This window comes from Ostrea edulis, chromosome 4 (assembly GCF_947568905.1).
Source record: "Ostrea edulis chromosome 4, xbOstEdul1.1, whole genome shotgun sequence".
In the NCBI taxonomy this organism is placed as follows: Eukaryota; Metazoa; Mollusca; class Bivalvia; order Ostreida; family Ostreidae; genus Ostrea; species Ostrea edulis.
Window position 1 is genome coordinate 29,540,022 of NC_079167.1, and position 13,856 is coordinate 29,553,877.

General features: G+C 36.7%; 1 protein-coding gene across 1 annotated transcript; it reads right to left on the reverse strand.

Moving 5' to 3' along the window:
* Window positions 1-1,369: 1,369 nt before the first annotated feature.
* On the reverse strand, window positions 1,370-6,327 carry LOC125671783 (uncharacterized). The gene is made up of 5 exons (XM_048907689.2): window positions 5,201-6,327; window positions 4,974-5,017; window positions 4,296-4,361; window positions 2,865-2,904; window positions 1,370-2,613 (listed from the first exon to the last, which is right to left on the reverse strand). Exons 1-5 carry the CDS (start codon window positions 5,270-5,272, stop codon window positions 1,936-1,938), a joined length of 900 nt encoding a protein of 299 aa, XP_048763646.2. The 5' UTR covers window positions 5,273-6,327; the 3' UTR covers window positions 1,370-1,935.
* Window positions 6,328-13,856: the final 7,529 nt, after the last annotated feature.

The window sequence follows — 13,856 nt, forward strand, 5'->3', positions numbered from 1 at the left end:
TCTATTTTGACCCATCGTATGAATTCACACTTCTGGAAATAAGTGACTTTATGTCGTTATTTCCAACTATATCGATGTCACCAAGAATGATATGACTAGCTGTACTATTATCTAAGCATCATATACTATATGTTCTTTCTGTAAAAGATCAAAAGTGAGCTAGTCTAATGTACACTGTATATACCACTGATTGGAGTATGTTGTGTACATTATCGGTACCGCTGATTGGAGTATGTCGTGTGTACTGTATATATCGCTCTTTGGAGTATGTCGTGTGTACTGTATATATTGCTCTTTGGAGTATGTCGTGTGTACTGTATATATCGCTGTTTGGAGTATGTCGTGTGTACTGTATATATCGCTGATTGGAGTATGTCGTGTGTACTGTATATATCGCTCTTTGGAGTATGTCGTGTGTACTGTATATATTGCTCTTTGGAGTATGTCGTGTGTACTGTATATATCGCTGTTTGGAGTATGTCGTGTGTACTGTATATATCGCTGTTTGGAGTATGTCGTGTGTACTGTATATATCGCTGACTGGGGTATGTTGTGTGTACTGTATATACCGTTGATTTGACTTTGCAATGTACACTGTATATAACACTAACTGGAGTACAGGGCAACACACTATATCGTGTGTATTGTATGCACCATGATTTAATGAAGGGTAATGAAAATTACATCGCACCATATAACACCAAGACCAGTGAATGCCCACACCTTTAGTAATAATAGCCTTAGCAATGAAAAGATGTGACGTTTAACAAGATACCAATTTGCACTGACCTAGCACGTGTCTTTCTAGAATAAAATGATGTAAAACGATTTTAAGATTCTCGACTACTTCTTGAGATGTACATCGGTGTCTTGAGCAAAGTTGTTACATGTTTGTTAATCATAAATGGGAAAAGGTGATCGAACGTCTCAAATAAATGATTTTCGTTTGATATACTTGTAATTAGGATTTTAAAATGTCACTTCTACCTCATGTCTTTTTGAGGGGTGCGTTATCTTTGTGAAACAGGTTTATCCCATAATATTCTCCGAAATTTAAATAGTTTAGTCATATATTGATCAAGAGAGATCCTGTGGTATATAAGGGTTACCGAACCTTTGCCGATAGAGCTACAATGTTAACGAAAATCAATGATAAACAAACAATAAAGTGTGTTGCTGTTATGGTTGCATGTAGGTGGATTAAAGCCAATTTGGTTTCTCAGAAAGAAAAAAAAATACTCGGTCGGTGTAGCAAAGAATCTAAATAAAACGATGCGTCATTTCTGTTGCTAAATGAGCACGAGGATAATTTTGTTATTATCTTGTTGTCAGGGGAAACAATTTACAGAGTTTAAAACAGACCACAGCAAAGTTTTCAGATGATCATTTATTCAACATGGTCAAACTATATATTGTAAAATAAGTTGTTTTTTTAAATCCAGATACAGGGTGAAACACAAATCCGTCTCGTCTGATATTCTGGAAACCAATACTTGACAACAAAGGAGAGAACATGTAATGAAAGACCATCGTCAGCTGCTGCTTTTTCATCGATCAGTAAATATATATCACAAGGGTATATCTGTCAAACACATGTAGATACATATGAATTCTTCCCCACCTCTTTCTGTAGGAAAAACACGTTGCACGAACAAATCTTATATAATCAGACTGAAAATTCCAGTATCTACAGGACACTGACAGTACATATAATTCCTATGTAAAGGGCTTAACATCATCTAATTCCATATCTAATTTTGGTCAAGATGAATCTCACTTTAACTCTCTCCAAGATAAAGACATGGTACGTACAGTTAACACCAATTTCCGTCTTTCGGTTTTGTTTTTTTTTAATATGTAGGCGTATGTAGTGGAAAATTACTGAACAGTTTCGTGAATGTTTTCTTGATTATTTCAACTTGATACACAGATTATTTAATCCAGTTTGAAAAATCCCGATTTTTGGGGACTTTCGACAATTGTTACAGTGATGGAATTACATGTAACGTCGGTGACCAATAAGATGTCTGATTCATTCTGCCCACTTAGCGCGGGTAAAATTTCTCCATTATCGTCATTGTCCATGTCAAAACTCGTGCACGTGCAAGAAGATTCTGCACAGTAGGATTCCGTATCTTCCGATAAACATCGAGGAGAAAAAAGTGCAGAAGTATGTTCATTTTCACAACTATTATCTGTCATGTCCACAGAAGACTCATGCTGAGCACGTGTCCCGTTCATCCAATCAAAACACTTTTGGTCGTTTTCCGTCAGTTGCACACAACAGCAGTCCGATGTCGCCTTTTCCGTGTTATTATTGTTCTCACGTACCCAGTCTTGTTTCGCACACTCCAGAAGCGTGTCTGTCTTTTCAATGAGGTCGGAGTCATTGTCAAATTGTCCACGACCCGTTTCAGAGGGCAACAATAGCCCTCCCCGGGTACCATCTGTCTGTTCAAGTGAATTGATATACTCGGCCGCCTCCGCCAGTGCCCCGATTCCATTGTCATAAGTTCGCGGACGACACACGGAGCGCGTCCCACCTTTGTCCTGCTTTCTTTTTTCTTTGTTGTCATGGAGATCGTAAACTCCATACGGATGAAAGTTCTCCACCTGCAAATTTGCGAACAAAAACACTCGTGGTGATTAAGTTGATGCAAATTTCAACGCAATGAACCGTATGTTTTAAATCAGAAAACCTCTTTTCTTTTATGGTTTTGATTTCTTGCTCATTAAATTGAAAAAATATCCCCTATTCTTGTATGCAAGCTGTTTCCAAACTAAAGTACCCTTTAGAAGCTTTTTACATAAAAAAAAAAAAAAAAAAAAAAACCAAGAAATTATTCCTGTACATGGTAACATACCTCACTTTTCCTTCGTCTTCCGACTCGTTTTGCATTTGGTCTAAAATCAAATCAAAGGAAAATTAAATAAAATATGAATATACATATCGTTATACTGTTATTAAATCATTATCACTATGTATCGATAAAAGCGTAAAGATACGTATATATATATATATATATTGATCGTTTGCTTGGACCTCCTTAGAAATCATCTTTCTCATTAAATTACAATTAAGGCATGAATTAAGTAACCTAACGAGATTATATCTAGTTTTAGTTATTGGTTTGTCTGTTCTCGAATGACGTGTAAGGCAATTTTATCGCCTACTCATCGTGTTATAAACAGAAACCAAAACTAGTATTTCCTCTCTTGCTCACGAAAGATATCGGATTTATTGCAGTTTCGTTTATACATGCATATAAGATACGGATAGTTCTATCATCTTTTATTACTTCCAGTAATGTTATAATTTGCTAATTGCTGTCACAGATGGGGTTTTAATCATAGTTTAGATCACTATATGGGCCTGTTTTGCATGTTTCATTCAAAGTTGTGAATTGGTAAAGTATAAAAATATAGTCGTTTGAAATCTATAAGATTCTATCAAAACGGAATTTCACCTCCTGTACACGGAAACACGCGCGGCTGTTTCGATCGTGTATTTAACATGTACACATCGTCATAGGTTCCGTTTGATTAAATCATTGCCATATGTGTTTTAACACCCACGAAACATTTATCTCTCTGTATTGTTAGAAAATCACGATCACAATTTGCTCTCACGAACCACTTCATGAAATCATCTTCTGGGAATTCTTCGTTGACGCGAGATTTTAACAATGGGATTGAAACAATTAATGCTACTGTGTCGCACTTTCGCTTTTTACTAAATATTTATAGAACAGGTGCGCGTTGCTCATGAGAGGACTGGTCTCAAGAAAAGGGAATCGGGGTTTTTTTCGGCACTGTGCTCAAGGTTATTTTAATTTGTACGCATCACCTTTTGCACATGTTATTTAGTACGTGCGTGTATCTACGTCATCGACTTTATACAGCACTGGGTTAAAGTTGATGAAAATCATTAAGACAAAAATAAGACAGATACAGTTTGAACACTGCAGACGTGAAAGTGTACACCTTTACACTCCCTGCAGGCACGAGTACCGAGATTCCGTTACACGCACTCTAACATCCAATTAGGGGATTTCATGTTAGATTATTAATGTACAAGGTATTTATTTCATACTTCGTGACTCTTTCCGGCTGACACCTACACAAAATTTGATCAGAACCAAATTTTCTAAAATCGCCAATACTGGTTGTTACGTTTTAAGCTACTTTTCCTACAAAAACTTGTAATATTTTGATTAAAAGAGTTATTCTGACTTGTCTATTAAGGGCCGCTTGTGAAAATTAATATCAAACACATTTAGCTATATTATACTCACCTTGAATTAAAGTCGAAAAGAAGGTATGGGTCAAGGATATTTTCCTCTGGTTCCCAGGTACATTGTCTATAATTAGAACGCAAATCGTAAGACGTTGACAAGCAGTAAAAATAGATTTATGACGGTATTGGTCTCATATGGTGCAATTTACAATGCCCCATTTCTCGACGATGCGAAATTACACAACATTACTGATTAATTGACAAGGGGGAGTGCTGTTGTTTATATGTCAATATCATTATTCAACAAATATACATATTTTGCTGTGAATGGGGATAACAAAAACGGAAGTGTCTGAAATTTGTAACGATGGGACGAGAGAGTTTCATTACATAAGGAAGTGTGTTAGATGCGCAGTTGGTTTTTTTTTTTTTTTTTTTTTTTTTTTTTTTAAATATATTATAGATACAGATCAGATTTTGAAAATTTGCTTCCTCAATTGGAAACCTTGAACAATGAGAACCCACATCCTGATTACATTGAATATAACAAAAACAAAGTTAAAATGCACACCACTCCACACTTTAAATCTGAAGTCAGGAGTTTCTGAAAGGATCTTGCTACATTGTGAGGTTGTAAACAACGGATCACCTTGAACTTTTTATTGATCAGGGTTATAGATGCGAGAAACAAATAAAAACAAACAAACCGACGATTTAAAAGTTCATTTGTACTTACTTTGTAGAATATCCTTTCCATTTCACAAGATACTGAACGTTGCCCTGTTGCAAAGAAGAAATGAAAGCTATAGTACATTATATTTACGTAATGCGTGGACTGTCAATCAATACCGATAAAGAGCTCGATATGTGTCAGAAAAACATATTTTTCTGAAATGTCATGCAAAATTAAAGAACGTATAGGAAAATACCAAGGCACATAATTACAACTGAATAAAAACATACCTTTCTAATTCGTTTCTTTTTAATATAATCGGCTCTGAAGATGCGCTCGCCGGTAAAAATGTTCGTCTCCATTGTACAGCGTTTCTCTAACAGCCAAGCTGTGTTTACTTCTGGAGAGGTAAACACGTTTACTGCGCAGACTTGAAATATACGACCTTTGACGTCACGGGTCACCAAGCGAAAGGAAAATATACGTCATTCGGTATGCATTAAACAGGCATGAAATAAAGGTACGAGGTCGTTAAAGCGAGTTTTATATCACTCTAGTCAATGCTGATTCGCAAGAATATTTAAATCTCGCGATCTGACTGGTGTACATGTAATTTCTATACATATACACAGACCGTATCTCAAAATAGGTATTTGGTAATTCGTATGGCTAAAAATAGCTGTAAATGTATCGAACGGGTTTGACTCAGCATTAAGTTTCGAAATACATGTACATGTGGAAATCTAAGAATATTTAAACGCCGACAGACTGTTTTGTTCCATCAGCAGATAATAGAATAATTATGCCTCGTTCTAGATGATTCTATATAATGCCTCGTTCTAGATGATTCCATAATGATTCCACGATCTAGAATTCAGACACTGGAGAGTAAATTTTGGAACAATAAAATGTGACAAAGCAAATTTTTCTTATGATATACACATAACGTAGTAGCACTGTATTCAGTTAGACAGTAGGGTTTGTGAAATTGTTTGACCGTGACAGTAATTGAATAATACAATGGTTTAAAAGTTATGTTGATTCTTAGAATTATCCAATTATCGAAGTCTCCCCTGGGTTTTACTATCTGTGAAAACGTCCTTCTAGTAGCGGAAACAGTGGAAGTATACTCTATATTAACGTACATTACATTTTTATCAAATTGTTTGTTTGGTTTTGTTTAAACATATACAATAATCTTTTCAGCTCTTTTGTAAATGTTCCTTTTTCTCTTCGGAATAAGAGTAAGGATGTGTTTTTAATAAAAGGAACTATTTACAAGTCAGTTTATAAGGTGAGGGTGGCGGGGGAGAGAGGTGAGAGGGAGGGGGAGAGGAAGAGAGAGACTCGATGACTAGTTTGAAGTGTATTGGAAAACGAAAATTTTATTTTACATCAACGTTTTGTAAAACGTGATTCTCCATTTCGAAATGATGAGAGCAGATTTGAGCACATCTCAAAGGGAATTTCCCCATCGCTTTAGCATTTGTAATAACACAGATTGTATTTCAATCACCGTTCATAAGTGGATTGAGTAAAATAAATGAATTTGAACTTGCTAACGTTTACAGTCCTTATAGTTTTGTTGCTCCGTTTCCTTTTTTTCCCCCCATTTTATATGTGATACTCAAAATGCTTACTTCCGTCAACCATTCCTATTGTTTAAGGTAACTAGGACAACAGAATACAGTAATAATTTGTCTCGGTTTTGGGCTATATCATGTTGTTTATACACGTACATGTATATATATCTTAAGGAAACGAAAACCGCACGCTTTCTTTAGTAACAATTCCCTTTTTACCGCCCGTGTTAGGGGTTTTACCGCCCGTGTTAGGGTACACATGTTACTTGACGTAACGATACAATGACAGGTACTTGTTACCTAAAACAATGTTTTGTTTCTTTGTACTCTCTGTGTCAATAAAAGGTTTGACAACAATTCAATATCTTAAATGGTTTTTATAATTTCTCTATAGTTTATTGGAAATGTTTATTCAGTCGCTGCATTGTCTGGAATTGTTACGGTTTGTCTGGTTCCCAACCCTTGGATTTGTTTCATTCCCCTCTTTATACTAAAGTAATTCACAAATGACTTATCTTTTGAGGTAATTCAGCTATATTTACTAAACCATCAATGTGTATGATTATGCTTTGTTGCATTGCCTTCCGCTGAGATTCAAAAATCATACCTGTTGTCATGGTGAAATTCTAAATTACTGAACAATATTTATATGCTCAAACTTGTGCCTTGTTGCTATTTTACAGCATTTTATGTTTATAGCTGACAAGTTTCGAATAGACTGGTTCTACATTAGTTTACCAGAACACTTTGAAAAGGAAAGCCGTGTTTTAGACACGGGTAATCCTTTTACTGATAGTTTCTCTGATATTTTCCATAAAACAAAATGTTACAATATTCTTCGTAGATTTTTTATTTCATTTAAATTTTGTTCCTTTTGGATGAACTTCAATAACATTTGCAAACTACAATAGGTAACACGTTGAAACACTGTATCTGTCGATAGTGTGTTTAGTACTGTACATCTGAATTATACTATACAGTATGTGTATGTTTCTGTGTGAAATGAATCGATTAGAAAGATACAAAATGATTCAAAAGATACGCGGTTTTTGCTGTTTGAAACACTTAATGTATATCGAGTGCGTGATCATATATATCTCGTAAAATTTCTTCAAACAGCCATAAAACCCCTGTACAATTAATGTATTTTTTCATCAAGATATGCAAAGCTGATTGATCATATGCATTAATTGTAATGGAATTTTACATTTTTTAGTGTAAACTTAAACTTCCGCTAAGTTTCCCACTAAGGGTGGGAGGAAAACAACTCGTGACGAGGATGTATGTGAAAAATGATGCATTGGTTATTGAACGATTGATAAAACATGCTATTTATGGAAATCAATATAGACATGCCGGTATTGAAAGTGAGGTACACGCGTAATAGGTTACTCAAACATTACATGTATAAACTACATATTGCACGACCCTCTAGATTAATGACATAAAATGCATTAAGCAATGGGTGGTGATGTTATTTCGATCGACTAATGTTACAATGTATTGCATTGTGATAGCATATATTTTGCATTATATGTGTTTATATAGTTCATTTCTTTTACAAAATAAAAGTCTCAATCGAGAAACTAGATTTTCGGAATACAACACACAAACGAAGTAGGTCATTTGGATCGAGACGTATTTAGGTTCGTACTTCACAAGTTTCAAAACCGACATCTACTGATTGATAACATGCTAACAGCTCCCAAGAGAGTGCAGAATATTTCCTGCCATGATTTTGTGGTTCTTGTTGCAAGGTCGCGATCTCGGCTCATTAACTTTATTATAATGCGCTAACAACGCGATTTTCCAAACTTTGTGGTTTGCTTGAAATGCTAAAACACATCCTGGTTTCTTTGTGAACCATGAAAATGTCATCTAAATTTAAAGTGTTCGAAAGAAAATTATATTTTCTTCACTATTAGTGTCTCTTAGATTTCAATCAAATATGGCATAAATTTACCTAATATTCGCATCGCATAAAATATATTATCGAGTTACACACTAGAACAATTGAAATAAAATGAACATTTAGAAAAATATTGTAATAGAAAAGGGTGAAGTCGACAATAGCCTCCTTGACCTTGGACTCGGGATAAGACGGCTGCAATACACTGAATTGAAAAATTCACACCACATGACAAGTCTCTTTAAATACAATTCAAAGTAGAGTATATATTTTAAGTTTTAACTTATTATAGCTATAAATTCTTAACCTTTTTCTATAACAATTTACAACACGTGACCCACTGCTGGCGTTCATAGACTGTCATTGGCGATGAGAAATTCGGGTTCAAACAGACTGAGTCCACATGGTTATTATGTGCAATAGATTGTTCAACATAGCAAAGTATGGTGTCCGGATAGGGCCATTTGCAAAAGCGTGACTGCGCGTTAGTCACAACACGCCGCCACGCCAACAAGCAACGCGCCTTCCCGCTCTCACGCCAACAAGCAACGCGCCTTCGCGCTCTCAAGCCAACAAGCAACGCGCCTTCGCGCAGACAAGCAACACGCCTTCGCGCTCTCACGACAACAATCAACGCGCCTTCGCGCTCTCACGACAACAATCAACGCGCCTTCGCGCTCTCACGACAACAATCAACGCGCCTTCGCGCTCTCACGCCAACAAGCATTACGCCTTCGCGCAGCGTTGCTTGTCTGCGCGAAGGCGCGTTGCTTGTTGTTGTGAGAGTGCGAAGGCGCGTTGCTTGTCTGCGCGAAGGCGCGTTGCTTGTTGGCGTGAGAGCGCGAAGGCGCGTTGCTTGGCGTGAGAGCGCGAAGGCGCGTTGCTTGTTGGCGTGACGGCGTGTTGTGACTAACGCGCAGTCACGCTTTTGCAAATGGCCCTATCCGGACACCATAGCAAAGAGTGCGATGTGGTGATGTGTTGACTTTCACCGGATCCGCGCATGAATATATTGTGTAGGACTTCGGTGTGGGCCCCTTTACATCATGGTGTACCAGTGAACGTTATCCAAACATCCAAAAACTAAAAATAAACCAAATAGAGTTTACATTTGTATTTTAGATTATGAGCACCATATACACAGATGTGTTTGTTTTACGAAATGAGACGTGAAGATATGTATTCACATGTAAATGAGTATCGCGCGCTTAATTGGCACTACCTGGACGAGTTCATTGTTGATTAGAGGGGTTGAAGATTAAGACACACTATCTGTAAATTCATTAACTGCTCAAATTTAGTGAAAATCAATATTAGATTATGAAAACAGCGGAATTACGTGGATATATACAGTATTTTTTTCTTTCGATATTTGAAAAAGGATTTTCAAGGAGCGTATCTTTAATTTTAACAGAAGGGATGGTCACCTGATATAGTATTAGTACTACTTTCGCTTAAATTGGGGGGGGGGGGGGGTGGGGGTGTTAGACCTAATAATGGCGTACATTTAAAAAAAATTAAATAAAAATTCTCCAATCAAAGTAGGTATATTCCCCTTCTTAACCCGCCACTGTTTACAACAATCGACATACTAGTGCACTGAACACAATTCACATTGTCTCAGCCACGAAGGACATCCGAATTTACCTGTTAATTTTATGTACATGTACAACTGGGTTCAATCGACGCAAGCGCGGGGAATGTTGAGATAATATATTGAAATATGATTCGTTTGACATAGTTTGGACAAAAGGGTGTGTACTTTTCCTGGCTAAGGACTAGGGGTTAAATAGCATTGCATGCTGGGAAAATCAATATTCAAACGTATTTACGAAGTGTCCGAATTATTGGACTTCGTATGATATGCATGCAACATTATAGTGCGACGTGAACAATCTACTGCCAACAGCCGACCAACCTCGCTATTCTTTTCTTCCCCCTCTCAATTTCAATTCGTGGTGTGGAGAGAGAGAGAGAGAGAGAGAGAGAGAGAGAGAGAGAGAAGACTTGAAACGGACTGCTTTTGATACCCTATTTCCACCACTGCAGAAGCGGATCTAGATAATTTACAAAGGGTGTGGAAACAGTTTCCTGAGCATTATTTCACAAAGTAGCCTTTTCAAATGATTTCCCAACTAAGAGTGGGGTGGAATGAGGCTTGCAATCTCACCCCCCCCCCCCGCCCCCCAATCCCTATAACCGCTGTACAGGCACTGCCTACAATCGTTAAGAAATTTGAAAGACCTAGAGATATTCAGCGAGAGGAACGACAATAATGGTGCTATATTTGTCTAGGAACGCTCACATATTTCATAAGCTCTAAGATACACCACCGTTTGCTTGGAAAAGTCAATTTAATTATCGTTGATAATTAATTAAATACACGTATAGAACATCCTAAATGTTTCAGTTGAAATAGATAAAGATATTGGTGCGCACAAAATTCATTACTTTCCGGCTTATTGTAATGATTGATCGAATAAATCAAGTCTATCCTTAAAATAGAAATAGTATACTTCTATTGAAATCAGACGATTTAGCGATCCCAGAAACCAATGCAACTTCTCGTATTTTGTAAAGCGTCCATTCTGGTTGAATGCACCACATAACAAAAGCCGGCCTCCTCTTCATAAAGGCATCTGCCAGACCATCCCATTAATCGGAAAAATTCTTGTGTCATTCGTAAATCAGAAATACTTAATCTTTTTATATATTTGTTTTCATGTCTGTCACTTTTCTTCCCGCGCCACGCAACATTTTATACCGCACCCAACTCTGTCTGAACTAGCATTTACATCACTTGGTTCATCTGAGCTAAAAACTCAAGTGAGCTTTTCTGTTCACCTTTTGACCTGTCGTTTCTCTGTCTGCCCGTCCGTCTGTCTGCCTGCCCGTTTGCCCGTCCGTCTGTCTGCCCATCCGTCCTGTCTGTCCGTAAACGTTTTATATCTCCAGAACCGCTAGGCCAATGTCAATCAAACTCTGCACAAATCACCCTTGAATAAAGGGGATTCAAGTTTAGTCAAATAAGGGGACATGCTCCTTTCCAAGGGGAGTTCATCACGAAAAAGCAAAAATAAGGTTGAGTCATTTAAAAATCTTCTCGAGACCCACAGGGCCAGAAAAGTTGAAATTTCCATGAAACCTTCCTGACAGAGAATGGTTTCATGTTTGCTCAAATCATATGGCCCCTAGAGGTAGGGTGGGTCCATAAAAAGGGATCAAAGGTTTACATGCGGATCTATAGGAATATTTTGTTTAAATCTCAAGAACAGCAGGGCCATGACTAGTCATGCTAATATCACACGCTAATCAAATCCGGGGAGAAATACGAGTATCCGTCGTCTCCAGTATAGAAGACGGTGGATAATATTCTTGATTTTTATTTCAATTTGATTAACAAAACTTCAGACTCCTGTTCTAATATTAAAGCATTCCCAGGTAGTGCATGTTTAAGTTTGTTCAAATCGTGGATGTAGGACGGAACCACAATAGGGGATCAAGGTTTTGCATGGGAATATATAAGGAAACATCTTTAGATATCTTCATCTCAATAACAGCAGGGTCATGATTAATCATATTAACATGCAGCAACCCCAGATAGTTCAGATTTAAGTTTGTTAAAATCGGGACCCCCGGGGGTAGTTGGGACCACAATAGGGGATCACAATTTTACATAAGAATTCATAGAGAAAATCTTTTAAAATTTTCATCTCAATAATTAACAGGGTCCTGATCAGTCATATTGACATGCAAGCTTCGAATAGTTCAAATTCAAGTTTGTTCAATTTAGGGACCCGAAAGTAGGGTGGGGACACAATTGGCGATAAAATATAGATATGGAAATTTAGCAATCGTACAGTTTATCTGTAGATTAATTATGTTCGAGAAGAATATCAACAAACCTTGTATATTTTTGTGTATCTATTTATCATGAAAAATTATTTCTATCCTATACAAATGTTACGTAAAGAGGCCAGATTTTAGAACTTGTGTTCCGTCCCGAATTGTAGATCACATGACAATAAGATGCGTGTAAGTTCAAACCGATGCTGGACAGTAATTTAATGCGGTACGCCCCTTTAACTCGCCGTTCCCCTGTGTTGTGTTTCCTCAGGTCATATTCACGGCGATTTATTGTATTGGTACCACATACAAATGTTGATTATATCAATTCCTCGAAGAAAATAAAGTACTGTCTGAACTTTTTTCGGAATAACCCGGTATGTTTTTAACCATTCTACAAAAATATAAATATAATTCGTTTCAGAAAATTACATAAATAGACATGTTTCCACGTTACTCTATAGATTTTTAAGGAAATAGTGTAACAATGTCCTAAAAATTCCGAGCAACCAATTAGTACAGACACAGCGTCATTTCAAAACAGCACCTTGTTACTAATAGATTGGAAGAATTTCCATGACTACTTCCTACATAGGCACGCAGTGTGAACGCTTCCACCCACTGACCGGCTTTTCTGTGTTTGTCTGCTAAGTTACCGGGTTATTTGTTTGATCTTTGCTTCGTGTATTGATTAAATCGCTATTGCAATGCACACTTATTAACTACACAAGTGACCTACTTCCCGATTGTTTATTGCACAACAGTAGGGTGGCCTGTAAATCTAAGGACACCTTGCGTGGTCTTTCTATGTCAATTTCACAACAATCTTAATTATGATTGCACCATATCATGCTTTATGACATTGAATGAGTAAGAATGTCGTGAGAGGTATTGTATGTGAAATATTAAGCCATGGAGAATGTGGTATATTTTTTTGATTCAATGAGTGATTTAAATTTAGCTTTCAAATTCGATGCGAATTTTAAATTTAGCTTCAGTTTTCCTATACTAATATAGTCATGTACTTATATGGGTGTGAAGAGTTTTACAGTCATTGTCGAGTCATCCTTATCGTGATCGAATTCAAATTCCCAGTCAATTTTAAAGGGGCGTTATATCATCTGGGATTTTGTCACCAAAAATTGATTTCAATGAAAATTGCTAGATATATTATATATTTCAGTAATAACACCAGTATTCAATTATTTCCAACACCTTTTAACCTCATAAGAGGCATGTGATTTTTGTAATTAAATAATTATTGTCTTGCAAGGCAATAATTCTTCTATATACATGTATAATTCTTTACACTAAAAGCGGTTATCTACCGTAGTGCTATTAGGTTTCTTTTGGGGTTTTTTTGTACAAAACAAATGTTTTATTAGTCATTCATATATATTCGTATGTCATTGGGATATTTTGAGAAAAAAGCGGTTGCCATCACTTTCACGGCTAATGCCACGACACTACATCGAAACTAAACTGTATCTTATGTATGACTTCAACATTTGAATAACAAAGGTACGGGCAATCTACCCTTCCAGCATACACATACGAAAACGAAACCCCCAAAACATTTAATGGTGTCAAATATTATTTTTACACTTA